This window comes from Trachinotus anak, unplaced genomic scaffold, assembly GCF_046630095.1.
Source record: "Trachinotus anak isolate AG129_WGS33_773 ecotype Australia unplaced genomic scaffold, CSIRO_AGI_Tana_v1 ptg000023l, whole genome shotgun sequence".
Taxonomy (NCBI): Eukaryota; Metazoa; Chordata; class Actinopteri; order Carangiformes; family Carangidae; genus Trachinotus; species Trachinotus anak.
Genome location: NW_027273874.1, coordinates 9,558,145 through 9,579,221, shown reverse-complemented (window position 1 = coordinate 9,579,221; position 21,077 = coordinate 9,558,145). Strand labels below are relative to the sequence as shown.

Here is a 21,077-nt window from a genome sequence, read left to right as displayed (position 1 = left end):
CGTCTGCAGGGTTTCAGGAACATCGGCCTAATATGTCCCCTTTGATATTTCTGCATTTGGTTTTGTTATTTTCATGCATTAAGAGACATGTTCCACCAGAAATATCATCAAATGTCTTTAAATCCATCATAATTCTGTCAGTTTATCTTTGTAATAGCTTGATCTTTATATTTTATCACCTTATGTTTCTATTAATGGCCAGTAATATTCCCCAGTTTGTTGCTTTGTGTCTCCTTTATTCTGTGTTTCTGTGTTGCATGCTTTAAACAGTACCTGTAGTATAATAATTTCCTGTAACATTAATATCCTCTTTTCATTATTGCTCTGCATGGTTATAAATGATCATTAACTTTGTAATTTTAACCTTTATTCTTATATTCTGTTTCTAGGGTGACTGCAGGTGGGAAATCTTCACTCACAGCATTGTTTATTCATGTGCACAGTCCCTGTGAAATAAACCAATAAATAAATCAATGGATATGTGATTACCAACACATGAGCTGACCTTCTTGGCAATTTGCACCTGCCTGTGCAAAAGAAAATGTCACTTAATGTAAAGCATCACCTCAAAGGTTCATATCCTCAACGAAACCAAACAGAGGCAAATAAAACTACACTTTCAGATGATGTAAGGTGAAGATATCTTGTGGAAAGGTGATGCTGTGTCTGCCCGAGGCTCCCAGGACACACATCAGGTGTCTCTTTATTAATGCGTCAACAACAACTTCAGTGAAGATAATTCTGCTCTTCATCATCCGTCCATCCTGTGCTGCATCCCTCCACCCGACATCTCTGCCTCCATCCTGCCCTCCTGGTTGTATAATCTCTCTCTGCTGCCGCAGTGAAGGGAACCCCTCTCTGCTCTACGTTGCTTTCCCGCCTTTCCTTTTATGGTATGGGGATACCCGCCGTCACGACCGGATGCTGCCCATGTTTGGGCAGCTGCGAAGCGCACGGCGGGGGGAATCCCGACCAATAAGGCCGGGCCGGGAGTCACCAAGGAGACGGAGAGTATAAAAGCGGCAGCGGGCGGAGGGAGCCCAGCATCTTCAGCCTCACCGACCAACGGAACACTCACGGCTCCGGCAGCGGATTAATAACGGGATCTTTAACGACGACAGGGAATCCCCGACCCGGCCCGAGCTGCTGAAACCGGTGCGTCCTCCCGTCTGGGTTTACCGGAGCTCATCAGCTGATTCTCACGTTTTACTTCCGACCAAACGACACCGACCGAGATGCTTCTGGAGCGCGAGGACAGCTTCATGTCGGAGTTTGAGGTCGCGTGCAGCGCCTGGGTGGACAGCGTGGGCTCGAGCCCCAGCGACGGCGCGGAGTCTGACGTGGGCTCACCTTTCTGCCAAGGTGTGTGTGTGTGTTCTTCAGTAACCAATCAGAAACATGTGAAACATCCACCTGCTGCACAGCTGCAGGTGAGGCTCCTAATGAGCCACTGCTCACTGAGGATGAGGATGGTGATGAAGATGGTGATGATGAGGATGATGAAGATGAGGGTGATGAGGATGATGATGAAGATGAGGATGGTGAAGATGAGGCTGCAGAGGCTCCGGCATCTTCACTTCAGATTGATTTGTGTGTGTAGGCTGCTCAGCTGCCCACTGAGCAGATATTATGCAATGACAATAACACCCCTCCTCTCTCTCTCTCTCCCTCTCTCTCTCCCTCTCTCTCCCTCTCTCTCTCTCTCTCTCCCTCTCTCTCTCTCCCTCTCTCTCTCTCTCTCTCTCTCTCCCTCTCTCTCTCCCTCCTCAGTTTTCTCTCCGGGAACTGACGCCTCTGACTCAGATTTCTTCTCCGACTTCAGCGAGTGCTCCTCGGACACCCTCTCGCCCTCCCTCGGCTACAGCGGCAGCTTCTTCCCGGAGCCGGAGCCCTCCCCCGCGGCGGCCGGGCTGAGCAGCACCGCGGACGCGATCCTCAACATGATCACGGAGATCGTCGGGATCTGCACCGACATGGAGCATCAGAGCGGCGGGTCCACCCCGTCCTCTGCGGCCCCCTCCCCGGCCACAGCCTCCCCGGCGCCCCCGCTCTTCGCTCCGGCTCCCTGCGTGTCCCCCAGCCCGGACATGAGCGCCCCCCCCCCGGCTGCAGCCCAGCAGCTGGCCCCCGCCTCCCTCTCGCAGCCAGCGGCGGTGAAGAGCGAGCCTGTGACCTCCAGCTGCAGCGGCGGCTGCGGACCGTCCTCCACCAGCGGGACCGACGCTCTGTTCGCGGCCGGCGCCGACTCCCTCCTGCCGCTGTCGGCTCTGGAGCAACAGGTGGACGTGGCCGATTTCATCGAGTCTCTGCTGAGCGCCGAGGCCGGCCAGGGCGAGCCGAGGCCCGGCTGCGAGGTGAAGGCGGAGCCGCTGGGGCTGGAGGACTGGCTGAGGAGCTTGTCGGCCGCGCCGCTCACCGCGGGGGATCCCGGCAGCTACGTCATCAGCAGACCGGCAGTGAAGGCGGAGCCGGCGCAGAGCGGGGCCCCCCTGGCCCTCCCCGGGGCCCCCCTGCCCTTCCCCGGGGCCCCCCTGGCCCTCCCCGGGGCCCCCCTGCCCTCCACCCTGGACGCCCAGCTGCTGTCCTCGCTCCTGCAGGGCGCGTTCCCGATGGTCACCGTGGGGGGCGGGCACGCGGCCGGAGCCCCCAAACTGTCCCGCGGGGCCCGGAGAGTTCCCGCCAAGAGCGGCCTGAAGGCCAAGCCGTTCCCGTGCTCCGTGCAGGGCTGCGAGCGCCGCTTCTCGCGCTCGGACGAGCTGAACAGGCACGTGCGCATCCACACGGGCCAGAAGCCGTTCCAGTGCAGCATCTGCGCGCGCAGCTTCAGCCGCAGCGACCACCTGACCACGCACACGCGCACGCACACCGGAGAGAAGCCGTTCTCGTGCGACGTGTGCGGGAAGAGGTTCGCGCGCAGCGACGAGAGGAAGAGGCACGGGCGCGTGCACGTGAAGCAGCAGCTGCGCGCGCAGATGATGGCCGCCTACTCCCTGGCCCTGAACGCGCCCGGGGTCTGAGCAGCTGACCCGGTCCCGGTGGGTTGGCCGGTGAGAGGAGAGTTAACCGGAAAGCGTCAGAGTGACGTTTCCATGTGACGTCTCACTGAAGGCGATTTTAGCAGAAGCCCCGAAGAAGAAGTGGCAGGTGTTGACAGGTGTTCAGAGGACTGAGGTCCCGGTTTGGCTGCTCTGAAGGAGCATGTGGACCAGACAGTCCACTGCAGGACTGTGGGGGGGGGGAGGAGCAGGAGGAGGAGCAGGAGGAGGAGCAGGAGGAGGAGGAGCAGGTGGTTGGGGGCGGGGTTTAAAGACTTCCTGCCAGGGCTCAGGTGTGACCCTGGACCAGCCGCTTTACCTCCTGATCATCACGGTGCTGTGACCTTCTCCAGGCTGTTTCCTGAGACGCTTCTTGCCGTGTGGCTCTGCAGGTGTGGGGGGTCCGGCCTCTGGGGTCCGGCCTCTGGGGTCCGGCCTCTGGGGGTCCGGCCTCTGGGGTCCGGCCTCTGGGGGTCCGGCCTCTGGGGGTCCGGCCTCTGGGGGGGGCTGAGGTGGAGCATCCAGGTTTTACTGTAAAATATGAACTTGCTACTTCTGTGCATGAGGACGTGAACGGTGCAGAACCTGTGAATGTTGGCGTCAGAATGTCGTGCTTCTGTTCCTGTTTGACTCAGATGTTTTTATGTCGACCCGCCTTATATTTGAACTGAGGAGCTCCATGTTTGTAAGATATCTCTATTTTTCTACTTGTCTACCTCTTCATGTTTTACAGTGAGAGTGTGTTTGTACAGAACAACTCTGGAACGTTCATGTGCTAAGATGTCACTTTTCTATGAAATGACTGTGAATCCTGTTTACGGACTGAGTGGAGCAGGTGTGAAGATCAGACTCACCTGCTCCGTGTGAGCCGAGCTCCCAGTAGCTCACCTGGCTGTGCAGGTTACTGTTCCCTCGCTCTGCATGGAGGCTGCTGCTGTCAATAAACCGCCCACAAACAGCAACCAGAGTCCAGTCTGCTCCTTCATCATCTTCATCATCTTCATCTTCATCATCCTCATCTTCATTATCATCATCATCATCATCTTCATCGTCATCATCTTCATCACTATAAACAAACAGCACTGAGAGCCCAGTCAGCTCCTTCATCATCATCATCATCATCGTCAACATCATCATCCTCATCATCATCATCATAAACAAACAGCAACCAGAGTCCAGTCTGCTCCTTCATCATCATCATCATCATCAACATCATCATCCTCATCATCATCATCATAAACAAACAGCAACCAGAGTCCAGTCTGCTCCTTCATCATCATCATCATCATCAACATCATCATCCTCATCATCATCATCATAAACAAACAGCAACCAGAGTCCAGTCTGCTCCTTCATCATCTTCATCATCCTCATCTTCATTATCATCATCATCAACATCATCATCCTCATCATCATCATCATCATAAACAAACAGCAACCAGAGTCCAGTCTGCTCCTTCATCATCTTCATCATCTTCATCTTCATCATCCTCATCTTCATTATCATCATCATCATCATCATCTTCATCGTCATCGTCATCATCTTCATCACTATAAACAAACAGCACTGAGAGCCCAGTCAGCTCCTTCATCATCATCATCATCATCAACATCATCATCCTCATCATCATCATCATAAACAAACAGCAACCAGAGTCCAGTCTGCTCCTTCATCATCTTCATCATCCTCATCTTCATTATCATCATCATCATCATCTTCATCGTTATCATCTTCATCACTATAAACAAACAGCACTGAGAGCCCAGTCAGCTCCTTCATCATCATCATCATCATCAACATCATCATCCTCATCATCATCATCATAAACAAACAGCAACCAGAGTCCAGTCAGCTCCTTCATCATCTTCATCTTCATCATCATCTTCATCATTACGATCATTATGTTAATCATTTTCATCTTCATCACTATAAACAAACAGCACTGAGAGCCCAGTCAGCTCCTTCATCATCATCATCATCACCGTCACCATCATCTTCATCACTATAAACAAACAGCACTGAGAGCCCAGTCAGCTCCTTCATCATCATCACCGTCATCATCACCGTCACCATCATCTTCATCACTATAAACAAACAGCACTGAGAGCCCAGTCAGCTCCTTCATCATCATCATCATCACCGTCACCATCATCTTCATCACTATAAACAAACAGCACTGAGAGCCCAGTAAGCTCCTTCATCATCATCATCATCATCATCATCATCATCACCACCATCACCGTCACCATCATCTTCATCACTATAAACAAACAGCACTGAGAGCCCAGTCAGCTCCTTCATCATCATCATCATCATCACCGTCACCATCATCTTCATCACTATAAACAAACAGCACTGAGAGCCCAGTCAGCTCCTTCATCATCATCATCATCTTCATCATCATCTTCATCATTACGATCATTATGTTAATCATTTTCATCTTCATCACTATAAACAAACAGCACTGAGAGCCCAGTCAGCTCCTTCATCATCATCATCATCACCGTCACCATCATCTTCATCACTATAAACAAACAGCACTGAGAGCCCAGTCAGCTCCTTCATCATCATCATCTTCATCATCATCGTGATCATTACGATCATTATGTTAATCATTTTCATCTTCATCACCATAAACAAACAGCACTGAGAGGCCAGTCAGCTGCTTCATCATCCTCATCTTCATTATCATCATCATCATCATCGTCTTCATCTTCATCACTATAAACAAACAGCACTGAGAGTCCAGTCAGCTCCTTCTTCATCATCATCATCATCATCATCGTTACCATCATCTTCATCACTATAAACAAACAGCACTGAGAGCCCAGTCAGCTCCTTCATCATCATCACCGTCATCATCACCGTCACCATCATCTTCATCACTATAAACAAACAGCACTGAGAGCCCAGTCAGCTTCTTCATCATCATCATCATCATCACCGTCACCATCATCTTCATCACTATAAACAAACAGCACTGAGAATCCAGTCAGCTCCTTCATCATCATCATCATCATCATCACAGACTGTTCTGATCTTCCTGTACCATTCATCAACAGGCTGTTGTTGCCAGGCAACAAATGGTTCTATTAGTTCTGTCGGTTTAACAGCTTGTCCAGTTTTATGAACTGTGAAGGCTGTGTTGCTATGGTAACAGCAGCCCAAAAACTCAAGTTTCACCAGTCTCATTTTCACAGTGAAGATGGACAAACTGCTCTCAGTCCTTTTCCACACCAGAATACATGTTTTCATCACTGTCACAAATGTCTGTCACAACGTCTGTCGTCACTTTGTGTCACAGTGTTCGTGTGTCTCCAACAGGAGACGCTAACAGTCCTTTAAAGCCCATGTTCAGACCCGACCAACAGGGTGCTCGTCTCCCAACACTTCCTGACTCTGCCGCTCTCAGCTCCAGGCCCACTGACCCCCACTGAATATGTAAATCTTTATAAGAGTTCATAAATATATAGTTCCTTGTTTTAAGAGTCTCAGTATTTTCCTAAAGAGTCATTTTAACCTTAAAATGTGTTTTAATAGTTTTTGGAAACAATGGCTCTTCATGGCTCAGGCTGTGATAACACCCTTGTTAGACTCTGAGTGTTGGTTTGAGTCTGTGCATGGAATCTGATGCCAATAAGGAAAACACAGAACATCAACAGGGTAGAACCAGTAATCCCTCCCTCTGTACAGAAGCACACACCTGTCCCACTCTGCAGGCTCTCGGCGCCCTCCAGTGATCACCAGCAGCACTGCGGCTCTTTCACCACTGAAGTCTGACCAAGTAAGTGTTCATTCTGTAGACTTGCATCACCATTTCTGTTTTCTGTTGTTGTCATTGAAATGATTGTTGCACAGTGCAAATACATCAGAGAAAGCACTCTGATGGGGGGAGGAAAACCTTTTAACAGGAAGAAGCCTCCACCAGAGCCGGGCTCAGGATGGGGGGGTCTGCCTCGACCACAGTGTGGTGTGGTTGCTTTTGTGTGTGGTGGGAAAATCACTCTGAATGCTTTTTAAGTCGAAGTACTAATACCACAATGTAGTAGTATTCCAAAGTAAAAGTGAAGACGTATTATCAACTAAATGTACCACAGGTATAGAAAGTAAAAGCCTTTATTTTGCAGAAACTCATCCTGTCAGACTGATGTGATAAATTACATTATTAATCCTAATGCACTGATCTTCCAACAGTATAACCGTTCACTGTATATACATCTTGGTACTTTAGTCCAGTTGTTCCCACTGAGGGGCCGGGCCCCTCCAAAGAGGCCCCATGGGTCACTGATGGGAAAGAATAAAAAATTCAGTGATTCACTGATCTGGTTTCAGCTTTTGGACTTTTTCTAATGTTAGGTTTCCATCGGTCCTCAAGCAGTTGTCTTAATGAAACCATGTAAACTGATAACAACTGATACACATCAGACATGTGGCTGTTAGTACTAGACACTAATCACAAAACCTCTGATGAAATCTTAATACTTTACGCTGTAGTTTATAATCTGAGCAAACGTTCATAACATAAAATCTGAATCTGAAAAGTAAGTAAAGCTTTCAGATTTTATAAATTGATAATAATAATTATAAAGATTTTATATAGTGGGCTGATATAAAGCAGCATAAAATAAAAGGTTAGTTACATAATAATGAGAATAAATATTAATAATAAAACAAACTGTGGTTTAGTCACAGTCCTGATGCCTTTTTACACTTTATAAATTATTCTCAAAATGTGAAACCTTTCAATATAAAAATATAAATGACCTGATATAACAACGTTGTTACGTAAATTCCAGTCGTTTCTTCCGTGAAAAACCGGAAATGATGTTTGTACGTATTAATCAGGAACCACGGTTGTTTATGTTTCCCCCGGAGGGAAGTGGAGGTGAGCACCACTGCTCTGGAGTTTAGTGTCTTAGATGATCGATAATCTGATGATCGATAATCTGATGATCGGTGAATTAATAATCGCGTCCGCCATCAGCGCTGACACGTCACGCGGCTCCTACGTCAGAGGCAGCACGAGGGGCGGCGGTTGGAACACACACACACACACACACACACTCTCACAGCGTTTCCCGCCGATGCTCGTGCAGGACACCGTCTCGGTCGGACCGGATCGATCCGATCGATCATGGACTGGAACCCAGGGCGGGAAGGCGGGAAACCATGGCAACGGATTTCAGCATGAAGCCGCGCGCTTGATGCCAGATCACCGCTTTCTACAGGTGAGTTATTTACCGGGGGCAGTCATCGATAAGGACTTTATCTGATTATTTTCATTATCGATTGATCTGCAGATTATTTTCTCCATTGACCATCGATCAGTTTAAATATAAAATAATAAAAATGTCTGTCAACAGTTCCCACGGTCCACGGTGACGTCAGATGTCAGGTTTTGCTCGATTAATTAGAAAAACAATAATTTGATTACCAAAATAGTTTCTGATTAATTTTCCTTGACTGACGAGTCGATCAATCGACTAATCGCTGCAGTTGGTTAAATTTGACTCAAGATAAAATAAAAATGAACATTTTTCTTTGCTTAAAAGAAAATTGACATTTTAGGAAATTAATCAGATTATTAATTGTTTGGTTTATAAAATTTACTTTAAAAAATGTCTTTAAATGGTTTAATTGTCAGAGAGACAGTGGAAGAACCCAAAATATTGAGTTCACCTTTAAATAAGAAAAAGAAAAGCAGGTAATTCTCACAAATATGATCTGGGCAGAAAAACTGACTAATGATTAATTAATTCTTAAAATAGTTTGCGTATAATTTTTCTGAGATGAACAATCGATCAGTTGTTTCACATGCTGCTCTACGGGGAATGTGCAGGACTGTAATTCTCTGGAGTCTCCGACCGAGGAACAGTTCGTCTTATCATCTCTGGACGGATCAATCGAGGAGATGATCGATCACATCCATGAGCGGTGTCAGTCTGAGAGACCCTTTCACTAAATGCACAGCTTTGCCTTTGAGGTTTGGTCCCAGTACGTTCAGACACAAACACGACTCGCTCAGGTTTAGGTTTAAATAGCTTCTTCATTAACAATGAAAATCACAATAACAATCAAGAAATCCGACCAGACGCCGTTTGAGCTCTTTAACTGAAGTTTGTGTTTGACAGATCCATGACACACAGGGTTAATAGATGCACTGTATGAGGAGAGAGTCCACGCCCCAGACGTTTCTTTCTTCAGGCTCATTCATCCATATTTAAAATTCCTCTGCATGGGGTGGACCAGGAGACAGTCAGTGGGGTGGGAGACGCTTCACTTAGCAATTAGCATCACAGGGAAACGCTGACACACATGTCCCGCTAATGTCAAATCCAGCAGACGGGGAGCGGGACGTGTATGGAAGCGACTGACATGTCCTCAAACTCTGTGAACGAGTCCCACACGTTTCCCTCTTTTTAATCTGCAGATTTCAGTCTCATTAAATTTTTATCTTAAAAAAAAAATCAATTATGTAGCACACACACACACTGACCCAGTTTCTCCTCAGGGTGACTCGCTCTGTGAGACAGTGTGTGCAGAGGGAGTAGATCTCCAGTATTTCCAGTCACTACCTCTGCTGCAGAGTCGCCTTTGTTTTCTGACGTGTTCCTGTTTTATCTTCCAGGTCTGCAGCTCCCTGGTGAATCATGTCTTCCTCCTCCTCTTCATCCTCCTCCTCCTCTTTCTCGGAGCTGCCCTACTTTTGTCCTCGTTGTGGTGACAAGTTTCGTTTCTCGTCTGTACCTGAGCTCCAGGCTCACCTGGTCAGCCGACACACCTACGAGACCCTGCTGGTGCTGTCGCAGGTAATTCATACATCACAGAGTAACCTGATCATTATTTTCCACATTAATTAGGTACATTTTTGGAAAATGGTGAAAAATGCAGAGCACAGTTTCTCTCAAAGCCCAAGGTGACATCTTAAAATATCTTGTTTTACACAAACCCAGTGATATTCAGTTCTGTTATCTCAACAGGACATTTTGTAATTTTTCTATTACAGGTCTCATCTGGTCTAAAGGTAGATGTTTGTGATTATAAAGCAGGTCTAGGTTCTATATTAATACTGTGAAAGTATCAAAGCCTCAGTCCACAGAGAAATGCACACAGCCTGTATTCAGACACTGAGCCTTAAAACCAGGGTCCCAAGCCCCGCCCACCTGGACCCACCATCCAAACTTGCAGGATTTGGTTTCTCTGAGTGTTTACCTGAAATCTGCTGTATTCTTATTGGATCATGCAGAAAACAGTCAGCCAATCAGAAGAGAGGCTCAGATCCTCTCCTCTGATTATCTGGGGTCGGGTCGCGGTGGCAGCAGAATATCAGCACTTTAAACAAACACTAGAAAAGTGTAAAATATGGGACCTTCATATTACCTTTATATTACCTTAAATATAAAATATTTTCAAGCAAAAATGCCAAAAAGCTCAGTTTTTTCGTGGTCGCACAAAACTAGATATTTAAAGATGTAACCTTGGCTAAGAGGCACATTCATCATCATTTTCACAAAGATTTACTTTGTGCAGCTTCCAGTGAGATGAGCTGATCTTGCTCTTTAAAATGCTGAGGTGACTGGACCATAATCTGACCACACGCAGTCAGGTCAGCATAAACCGTATCTTACATTTCAGGCTCGGGTCAGAAGCTCTAGACCAGGTGTTCTTCTCCCACTACCCAGCCCTGCTGTATCCCAAAGACAGAGCTCCTCTCTGGGCATGGAGCCCCGCAGCTTCCCCCTGCAGCTGGCCTGCCTGGATCTCGCCTCGTCGTCTGCCTCCATCCAACTGCTCAGGGAAATGTTTGGCTCTTCAGATCGTGCCCCTCCAGCCTCCACAGGACATACAGAGGACCCCTCCACTGCTCTGGCCCTCCCCGGTTCTCTGGAGTCGTTTCCTGGGAAGGAGCTTGGAGAAGTCGGGGTCCTGGAGTTTGGGCTGTCAGTGGGGATTGGGCTGGAGGAGCGGTTGGGGCTGGGGCTGGACCGTAAAATTGCCCGGACGTTCGCAGAGGTGGAGGAGAGGGTGAACCGTCGCATAGACAGACTGAAGGTGGCCCTACAGAGAAGGGAGGCGGAGCTAGAGCGGGAGAGGTGGGAGGGGGAACGACTGAGAAGTGAGAAACAGGAGGTAGAGGAGAGGGCGGCATATCTGTCCAGACAGGTGGGTGGAGCTGCGACGCTAAAATGATGTCATGGTGTCTAATTACATTCAGCCGTGAAAAAGATAAAATATCCATTTCACCTGTTTTTAAACATAATTTTTAAGACATTTTGTAAATTGATTGTTGGAGTGTTTTAACAGCATTTTGTTTCTTTCAGGTCTCAGCTGCCATGGAGATGATGGAGCGATTAAAGAAAGATCTGAGAGGAAAAGAGAAGGAGCTGAATGAACGACAACAGTCAGTATCTGTTTCTTTGTCTGTCTGTAGCACAGACTGTAGTTTTTAAAGGTCCCATGTTCTACACTTTTCCTGTTTCATCTGAAGTGTTGATCTCCATCAGAAGATATATCTGTGGTTTAAGAACCAAAAACCATCTCAGTGTAGTTTTACATCTCCTCTCTCAGGCTTCTCTCTGGAGCTCTAGTAACAACAGGTCAGTCAGCCAATCAGAGGAGAGGATCTGAGCCTCTCTTCTGATTGGCTGACTGTTTTCTGAGTGATCCAATAAAGATATAGCAGATTTCAGGTAAACACTCAGAGAAACCAAACCTAGTGAAGTTGGATGATGGGTCCAGGTGGGCGGGGCTTGGGGCATGGCTGAGGGTGGTGGCTGCTTTGTTGTGACATCACGAAGTTCCAGAAGTCCTGACGGCTGGTTTTAAGGCTCAGTTTCTGAATACAGGCTGTGTGCATTTCTCTGTGGACTGAGGCTTTGATACTTTCACAGTATTAATATAGAACCTAGACCTGCTTTAGAGGACATTGAAGCGTAATAGCAGCAGTGATAGTGCAGTGACATTAGTACAAAAACCTGGATGAAGTGAAGTAATGGTTTTGTGCTTTGGGCATGAAAATACTATTCTGTAGACATAGTGCAGCCATATTGATTTGATGGTTAAAATGCAGTATAGAGTGATCTTAATATTCCTACTCTATGGTCTCCTTTTGTTTCTGAGTTATTGCTCTAATTTTGAAATATCCTGTATTTTATCTTGGATCATGTTTTGCACGGTGTCTGAACCACAGCTCAAAATGTACTGAACAGAGAAACAACATGATGCACAGACACAGGGAGCGTCATGTTTGGTCTGCCTCACTGGAGACACACACACACACACACACACACACACACACACACACACACACACACACACACACACACTCGGCTGTGGTTTGCTGTGATGATTAATATAAGATGACAGTGAGGCACTGCAGCCCTGAGGGTGTGTGTGCTTGTAGTCGTAAGGTCAGAAACTCTGCTTGTGTGGCTTCATTTATCTGCACATATCTGCATATTGTTATTTGTTTTTAATGCTGTTTGTGTCTGTGTGTTTTCATCTGACATAATTGTCTGCATCGAAATCCCTATTACCCGACAATGTTGTATAATTGTCACAGTGACTACAACAGCCTTGCAGTAAATCCTATTAGGACTGTAACGTTTATTTTTTATTATTGATTACCCTGTCTGTTGTTTTTTCAATTAATCAGTTAATCAAGAAAATGCCAATCCAACACAGAACAGAATCCAGCGTCACTTCCTCAAATATCTTGTTTTTTTTAATTATTATTATTATGTTTGTCATACATTTTGAAATGTGTGTTTTTGCAGGGAAATGGTGGACATTGAGCGTTTTCTGAGGGAGACAGCCGAGAAAGAAGCAGAGGCCAAAACCAGACTGCAGGTCTGATTTACTGCTTTTTGTTGCTTTATGTGTGTGTGGAGGTCTCAGTCTAAGAAACACAATCTAGATTAATGACTTTAACACTTCTCCAGACATACATGTATGATATTATTAAACTTGAATTCTGAGTAGAAGGTTAAAAAGAAATAACTCACACTGTCCAGTGCATGTTCTGTATCCATGTAGAGTTAATGCTGATTTATTGGCTAAAATAATATGGGTCTGTTTAGCTAACTGTACGATTAATTAGCAGCTAAAACAGTTAGCTAACCCTTCAATTTAGACAGTTTTTTAGGTTATTGGCTATGAAAAACTGGCTCAGCTAAGTTTAGCTAACTGTTCAGTTTATTAGCTAAAACAAATTCAGGTTAGCTGAATGTTCCGTTTGCCAGCTAACATTTTCTTCAATTTAGTGGCTATAACATGGTATCGATTAGCTAATTATATCATTTATTGAACCAAAATGTTTGGGTTGTTAAGTGGCTAGGAGTTTTTTCAGGTTTGTTAACTGTTCATGTTAACGAAACAATTTATTTTGGATTAGATTAGTTCAATGTAGTGGCTGTTTTTCAGGTTAAGTGTTTCAGTTTAGGTTCAGTTTCCTTGCTTTGACAAATTGGTTCAGGTTAGCTAACTGTTCAAGTTTAGTGTCTAAAATGGTTTGTTCCAGGTGAGCTAACTGTTTAGTTTTGGGGCTACAACATTTTTTTCAGTTAGCTACCCATTCAGTTTAGTGTTTAGCTATACCAAAACCAAAGCCATTAGGGTTGAGCAGCTAACAGTTTATGCTTGCTAATTGTTTGTAAATGTTATGCGACCTCCACACCTTTTTGTTTTTAGTCATTACTCGTCATCAGGACCTTTTTTGCAGTAAAAATCAAATGTTCTTGTTTTCCAGGTGTTCATCGAGACGTTGTTGGAACGAGCCGATCGTGCAGAGAGGCAGTTACTGCGGTTCAGCTCACACACACATCACGACCGCTTCACACACCACAACGAGAGATGCACACACGCAGACGTGTATGTTGACCCGTACGCACTCGCGCAGGTATACACACCTGTACTTGGCCGAGGAGGACGCAGTCTGGACGGAAGCAACGATGACATTGCAAGCAAGATACAGGGAACCATCGGCAACCGGGTGAGGAGAAACTAAAATATCTGTAATATTAACTTACAAAATGTGTAGGAAAACTTTTTATCTAATAGAATATAAGTAAAGGGGAGGGTTGGGTCTTTTTCATGGAGTGGAAATAGATTGTACCCATGTACTGACACAACACCTCATGGACACACACACAGCATGATCTTCCTCTTTCCCCCTCTTTCACTACCTCTTCTCACTCTTCCCACTCCTCCTCCTTCCTCTCTAACTTCTCTTCATACCTCTTCATCTTCCTCTTCTTCTCCCAGAGGAGTTACAGTGTTTCAGGTTCCTGCAGACTGGGAGAGCAGCTGTACAGCAACCATCACTACAGGTATCTGACACTTATAATGCACCTCAGTTCTACAATATACACAAGTTTGTGCGGTAATAAAAGCTGAACCTTTAAGATATTATCATGCTGGATGAGCGAGCATGTCCAGTACATAACCTCTTTATCATCAGATTTGATATGATTTAGATGATTCTGATAATTGTGCTATTTTGCCAATAACTGACTGACAGATTTCTAGTTTCTGTGATAAAGAGAATTATTGGAGCTAGATATATGATCATAGGCCTTCTGGTTTTAAACAGAACCACTGCTGCAGCCAGTGAAACTTCAGAAAGTCCTAATTTATAGTGCATATCTCTCCAATGTATCTTTGCCTCTCCCAGTGGTCTGACTGGGCGTATGCGGACCTTGTCTCTGGGCTCGGGGGGGTGGGACTTTGAGGGAGGCTTGGTCCATCTCTACCCCCCTCTTTACCCTCCACTCTGGACTAGACACGAGAGAGGAGGAGGAGATGGGAGAAGAGAGAGATTTTGGTATGTAAAATATGTAATAAATACAGTGTCTGTTCAATAGACCTGTTGTTAACTTTTAATTTATTTAATGTATTTGAATCTTGCTTTTATACTTGTATTATATTTTTCACACTGTTTTAGTCTTGTTTTTGCTGCCCTCTGGTGGTTGAAGTTCTTTATTGCTGCAGTGATCCACAAGTGCACTCCACTGTTTGATTTATTTTTTATTTAATTTTAATTTTAATTTAAAACCTTTGATTATAAAAACTTAATTTATATCACACCTTTTGTGCAAAGATGCAGTCTGAAGTGCTTTAAAGGGCCACAATAAACTGGCAATAGATAAAGCATTTGATAAATAAAATAAATACTAAAGAGCTAACAAAATTGGATTTTTTTTTCTTTTTTTATGTCACTTAATAATTTCAACATTAAGTTTGCAAATGTCTGTATTAAATATTTTCACTATCAGCCTACCACAGTGTTTACCTTTTAGCCATTAAGTGTTGAAGTGAAGTCAGTTTCGTATTGGAGACTTCACCCTAATTACACAATTTGACTATGAGTTAAACGTTGGCATAGTGGCCATAGTTAGAACTGCAGGTCACATGGCCCAAAAAGTGTTTTTCCCCATGCTCAGTCATTACAAAAAAAAAAAACATTGTGAAACTATGAATGTATTCACAAAAAAAGCCTCAAGTATCTAACTGAACTTGACACCTTTATGTTTTGGCTTTGTTCTTTTCCAGGGAAGAGGAGGATGGATGGGGGAGAACGTGGAGCAAAAGAAACCGTCGTCATCACAGCACTGAGGAAGAGGAGGATGAGGAAGAAGAGGAGGGGGAAGAGGAGAGGTGTTGGAGCAGCATTGACATGAGGAGGCTCGTCTTTGCCAGGACACACACACCTGGATCAGGTAAACTGTATCTCTGTCATTCTTAATTTTTCTTTTCCTCTGGTGTTGTTGCTTAGTGTCTTTCCTACCCCAACTCGCAGACGTCCCCTCCTCCCTCCGCTCCACCCCCTCCCGGAGTCATGGTGACAGACACCTGGGGGCAGACACCTTGAGGCTGAGGGCGGGGCTCTTCTGCGTATTTACATATTTGGACATACGTTCATTACTGCGTGCAGCCGAGGTATGCTCTGATTGGCGGTTTGTTGCAAGGCACCCAGCGGTTTGGACACGCCTACGGCTGGAGAACGCCAGAGTGTCGACAGAGGTATGAGAGCCTTCGTTGTGTCATCATGACTTGTGTTACTGTCATCAGCTCCATCAACTCTCTTATTGTTGTTAAAGTCATAATCAAACTGTACTTATTATTAGTCAACACATTTGTTGAAATGGAGAAATATTATGGAATATCACCAGAGTTATCCATTAAATTTTCTTCTGGTTTCAACGTTGTGCGTTTTGTGTGTAGTTCCTGACCACTCTGTCTCAGTGGTGCACTCAAACTCAGTCCGTGGTTCTCAACAACCTGAGGCCACGAAGCAGACGACCTGACGAGGCGCGGGAGGATTACCACAGGAACACAAGGTAATGCACAGACTTCTGAGGACCCTCTTTGACATAAGGCACTTTTTTAGCCCTAATACTAACCTAAACCTAGGTCTAACCTGAGCCTTCAAACCAAGTCTCAACCTCAAAACAGTCCTTTGAAGCACTAGTCTAAACGTCCTCACAATGTAGACATGTCCTCATAGGGATGGTTTAAAATTGGTCCTCACAAAGCTAGAAATCCACGTGAGCACACACACACCAAAAACCTACGTCTCTCAGGGAATAACACTGTGTGTGCCACACTGGGAAAAATGTCAAATCTACCAACACTTAAAATGTGCATGTTGCCATGGTAACAGCATATAATTTCAGTGAGAGCCCAGGTGTTGTCTAACAGGAGGACTGACGAAGTAAACATAAAAGAGTATTAAGAAAAAACGTGCTAAGTGCATTGTGGGTATTGTAGTTGTTCTTGTTGTGTGTTTTTTGTCTTTCAGAGGCAGTGTAGAGCCGGGGGTGGAGGCCCTGCTGCGGTCAGCAGGGGGCAGTCTGCTCCACCTGTCTGTGTCTCAGTGTCCTCACATCCTCACTGACAGGACGCTGTGGTTGGCCAGCTGCTACTGCAGAAACCTGCAGACGCTCACATACAGGTGAGTCTATTTATCTGTCTGACACTTCACCTGTCTGGCTGTTTACCTGTCTGACTCATTACCTCTTTACCTGTCTGTGCATGCAGGAGTTCATCAGATCCTCTTGGTCAGGAGGTTCTCTGGGCCCTGGGTGCTGGCTGCAGGAACATCAGCAGCCTGCAGGTGGCGCCGGCTCACCCCTGGTCCGTGCACTCACATGCGGTATAGATAACCTTACAGGGTGTTTCCACTGAAGGAACTTTCCCAGGGGACCAAGTACTGTTAGAGGAACCAGGGACTGGGTTTAGTTTGAGTACAATAATTAAAGGTGGCTCCTTTTATATGAGTGAGGGCAGAGTAAAATATAGAGACAAGATACAGTTCAAGAGCACCACAAATATACAAATATATCCTCCACAATGATTACACAGTTGTCTCAACTCCTCGGAAACAGTTTCAATAAATATCCTCATGAAGCTGGACTGTTGGATTAGTTTTAGCTGTCGCTAATAAACTGACAATTGAGTGTAAATGAGAATGAACAAAATATGACAAAGTTTAATGCTGCTCTAACATTTAATGTAACAAATGACTTTTTTAATTACTCGCCCATCTCTGTCTTCTTGGCTCTCCTACAGCCAACAACCAACTCGTTTTGGAAACCGTTGCCTGCAGACAATTGGTCGATGCTGGCCACACCTCCACTCACTGAGTGTGGGCGGGGCCGGCTGTGGGACTCAGGGATTGGTTGCTGTTGGTGAGTGACAGTTAACAAACAAATCATATGCTTTTATGTTTTTTGAAAATTTTCTCACACACCTCTCTGTATTGAAATGACTTTAAAGCTCCATCCAGTCTAAAGGTAGATGTCCATGTGTTTGTGATTATAAAGCAGGTCCAGGTTCTATATTAATACTGTGAAAGTATCAAAGCCTCAGTCCACAGAGAAATGCACACAGCCTGTATTCAGAAACTGAGCCTTAAAACCAGCCATCAGGACTTCTGGAACTTTGTGATGTCATAACAAAACAGTCACTGCTCCAACCTTGCAGGATTTGGTTTCTCTGAGTGTTTACCAGAAATCTGCTGTATTTTTATTGGTTCACTCAGAAAACAGTCAGCCAATCAGAAGAGAGGTTCATTGATTGAATTGATCCATCATAAGAATGGGTGACAAAAGTTGAAAGTTGATTTGATTTTTAAACACAGAATTAAATGTAAGTTTTAAAAAAAAGGCTGAATGAGAAAATGTGTTTTTTTCTTTTGGTCGTTTCTTCAGTAGATGAACCTCTGGACTGAAGTTTTTTATCACCTCTGAATTTTTTAAAATAGGCAAAGGCAAAACAGGGCTCTGGCTAAGGGAGGATGCACCTTCCACAGAACTGAGAAAAGAGAAATTTTCCTACAAACTGAAACTACAGACAAAAACGTTTAATAAAAAATCGTATTATTTTTTACTTTTTTTATGTTTTTGTGTCATTTCTGCAGCGGTATTTGTAAGATCATTTTTTCAAACTGCTACAGGTAAAGAAAAGTTCACAAGCTCCCACATTTAGAGTTGTTACCTGTGTGTGTGTGCGTGTCTTTGTGTCTTTGTGCAGTGCGTACCTGTGCTCACCTGCAGGTGTTGGAGTTGGAGCGCATTACTGACCTTGGCCTGCAGGTGGCGACAGAGCTGTGTAAAGCCGGACTGAAGAGTCTGCAGACGCTGATCCTGACACACACACCTGTCAGCGGTCAGGCCATCCTGCAGTTCCACAGTGAGATGCATTAACTCTTCCTGTGGACACACAATTATTTATCATCTCTTTGACATGTAAATTATTAATAGAGCGTCCTCTGCATGCGCAGGAGTGTGTGACAACATCAGGTCTATTGTGGTTGAGGTCTCAGTGTCGGATTATTTTGAAGAGCCGGACACTCAGGAGGCTCAGCACCTGTTTGGAGAAATTGTCAGCACATTAAAGGTGAGTGTGTGTTTACTTAATAAAAACATGACGAGTATAAGTTATCTGGGTGATTAAAAATTAGAAATGCTCTTTTAGAATGTTTTTTTAAAGAGCCCATATTTTACACTTTTCCAGTGTTTTATTTGAAGTGTTGATATCCATAATCAGATATATTTGTGGTTTTAAGAACCAATGGCTGACTGTTTTCTTAGTGATAAACCAAATTCTGCAAGGTTGGATGGTGAGTCCAGGTGGGCAGGGCTTGGGCCATAGCTGAGGGTGGTAACTGCTTTGTTGTGACATCACAAAGTTCCAGACGTCCTAACGGCTCATTTTAAGGCTCAGTTTCTCTGAGTCTCAAAGGATCCACCTGTTGAAACCTCCGTTGCCCTGGAAAAGAGGGACGCATTTAAAGGAGCCTTCACAATGGGACAGTGTAGTAGAGCCACTGTGATGTGATCGGTCTTTAAATAAAGCCTCTGAAGGATGTGGCCCCTGAATTGGGAAACAGCTTATTATCAGTTACAAACACTCAGACAGACTTTTCAGCATGTAATAATGCTTCATGTATTATATATGTTGTGCTTTTTTTCTTCAGGTTCTTCAGAAGCGTCCTGGGCTGTGTGACGTCTTGCAGGTTAAAGCAGAAGGATTCTGCTGACCTCAACACACACACACACTATAACATTTGGATTTCTATACTCGTGAGGACCCTAACCCTAAGTCTTAACCTTTGAACAGCACTGTTAAGTAGCGAGGACGGGAAAATGTCCTCACAGTGCATAAATGTCCTCACTTTGATGGTGTAAAACTGAAATACGTCCTCACCAAAGCAGCAGCACAAAGTAACACATACATGTCTGTACTTCTCTACTTGTGAGGACCCACATTGACATAATGCATTCCTAGAGCCAGGGGTCTGTCAGAGGACCCACCTGTAGGATATTTGCAGCAGTCAGGTGTGTCTGATAACTGCCATAATTTCCAAGTGCCCATGAAGACCTCAAGCATGCGGAGGTTTATCAAAACTCATTAAGACACACATGAGTAATGAGGACATCCCGTGACTCAAGTTAATACAAACAGTACATGGCACAATCGAGCTAAGACACTTTGTTGGTTTTATTTAATTTTCACATAATCAACAGAATGAATGAAGTTAAATCAAGTTATAGCTCTAACACACTTCGCTAACTGAAACCTGTCCCAGAACTCTGATATTTCAGTCACTCAGCACCTCAGAAAGTTTGTTTTGTGGCAATAATGTTGAAAATCTTCTTAGCAACTTTAAAGGTGGAAGAAAACTTCAGGTAAGGAACTGTATGAGTTGTTCAGTTACTGAAATTTCCTAATTTTAAGAAAAGGAACGTAGGACGATAATCCTAAATCAAGACTGAACAAGACCTTTACTTCACTTATTCTGTCTAAATCTCTTAATGAATCCCTCAACATAATCTTAATTCCTCTTAAATTTGTCACAGACACCTTTTCCCACCACATTTTAGTCGGTAAAATCCTTTACCCTTCCTAACTTCAAACCTTTAATTTCCCTTAACCCTTCAATATCAATACTCAATACTCCCCCTTGAAATAACCCTTAGTCTCCACCAGCAAACCTTTTATTCATAGCTTTTACTTTTACAGACCTACCCTTCAAGCATTAAGCCAACAAAATTTTAAGAAAATCCTTATTCTACCTTAAAACGTTATACCTCTCGTCATAGAAACCTTTAGTTGTACTTATTATTAATTATAATAAGTAAATTAGGATATAAAACCTTATTTGTTAGCTTTACCTTAAAAAATAAGCACAAGCACACACAAGTATGCACAAATATTTTTGCACAAGCACAAAACACATTGACTCATTCGTTAAAGACATCGATCAGTTAAAGTTGCAAATGTGTTGAAGTTGATGAAAATGTCGATCCATCATGTGTCTTTCAACATCTTTATAGAACCTACAGGTGCTACATGTGTCATTTTACCATCAATAAATCATGTTATCATCAGTTTTTGGAGACTTTTGTGTCATTAATAAACAACCGTTGTTTTTGCTGTCCTTATCCAAACAATTGAAGTAAGTAGCATGACTGTTGGGACTACTATTCAGGATTACAAGTCATAAACTAGTAATTTTAATAGCTCAGATATAATATTAG

General features: G+C 44.4%; 2 protein-coding genes across 5 annotated transcripts; both read left to right on the top strand.

Moving 5' to 3' along the window:
• The first annotated feature begins 1,235 nt into the window (after positions 1 to 1,235).
• On the top strand, positions 1,236 to 3,017 carry LOC139606648 (early growth response protein 4-like). The gene is made up of 3 exons (XM_071458909.1): positions 1,236 to 1,362; positions 1,425 to 1,541; positions 1,771 to 3,017. Exons 1-3 carry the CDS (start codon positions 1,236 to 1,238, stop codon positions 3,015 to 3,017), a joined length of 1,491 nt encoding a protein of 496 aa, XP_071315010.1.
• LOC139607179 (F-box only protein 41-like) lies at positions 3,017 to 20,971 on the top strand. 4 transcript variants are annotated; one of them, XM_071459863.1, is made up of 18 exons: positions 3,017 to 3,227; positions 3,272 to 6,820; positions 9,665 to 9,845; positions 10,672 to 11,199; positions 11,358 to 11,437; positions 12,813 to 12,885; positions 13,784 to 14,026; positions 14,299 to 14,363; positions 14,708 to 14,857; positions 15,586 to 15,752; positions 15,833 to 16,056; positions 16,258 to 16,373; positions 16,835 to 16,987; positions 17,074 to 17,169; positions 17,605 to 17,723; positions 18,568 to 18,726; positions 18,818 to 18,933; positions 19,514 to 20,971. In XM_071459863.1, the coding sequence occupies exons 3-18, from the start codon at positions 9,687 to 9,689 to the stop codon at positions 19,574 to 19,576; spliced, it is 2,511 nt and encodes an 836-aa protein (XP_071315964.1). In that variant the 5' UTR covers positions 3,017 to 3,227; positions 3,272 to 6,820; positions 9,665 to 9,686; the 3' UTR covers positions 19,577 to 20,971. The 4 variants fall into 4 exon arrangements, 3 of the variants coding, with proteins under 3 accessions (XP_071315964.1, XP_071315965.1, XP_071315963.1); XM_071459864.1 differs by lacking the exons at positions 3,017 to 3,227; positions 3,272 to 6,820 and adding an exon at positions 7,933 to 8,264 and having other exon boundaries at positions 9,673 to 9,845; XM_071459862.1 differs by lacking the exons at positions 3,017 to 3,227; positions 3,272 to 6,820 and adding an exon at positions 7,933 to 8,264.
• The last annotated feature ends 106 nt before the right edge of the window (positions 20,972 to 21,077 follow it).

Excerpts from the sequence above, each read along its gene's own strand:
- LOC139606648 (XM_071458909.1), top strand. The coding sequence starts at position 1,236 with ATGCTTCTGGAGCGCGAGGACAGCTTCATGTCGGAGTTTGAGGTCGCG. Across the intron at positions 1,363-1,424 it reads GGGCTCACCTTTCTGCCAAG|CTGCAGGTGAGGCTCCTAAT; the intron begins GTGTGTGTGTGT and ends CCTGCTGCACAG. Across the intron at positions 1,542-1,770 it reads TGATGATGAAGATGAGGATG|TTTTCTCTCCGGGAACTGAC; the intron begins GTGAAGATGAGG and ends CTCCCTCCTCAG.
- LOC139607179 (XM_071459863.1), top strand. The coding sequence starts at position 9,687 with ATGTCTTCCTCCTCCTCTTCATCCTCCTCCTCCTCTTTCTCGGAGCTG. Across the intron at positions 14,027-14,298 it reads AGGGAACCATCGGCAACCGG|AGGAGTTACAGTGTTTCAGG; the intron begins GTGAGGAGAAAC and ends TTCTTCTCCCAG. Across the intron at positions 16,057-16,257 it reads ACGCCAGAGTGTCGACAGAG|TTCCTGACCACTCTGTCTCA; the intron begins GTATGAGAGCCT and ends TTTTGTGTGTAG.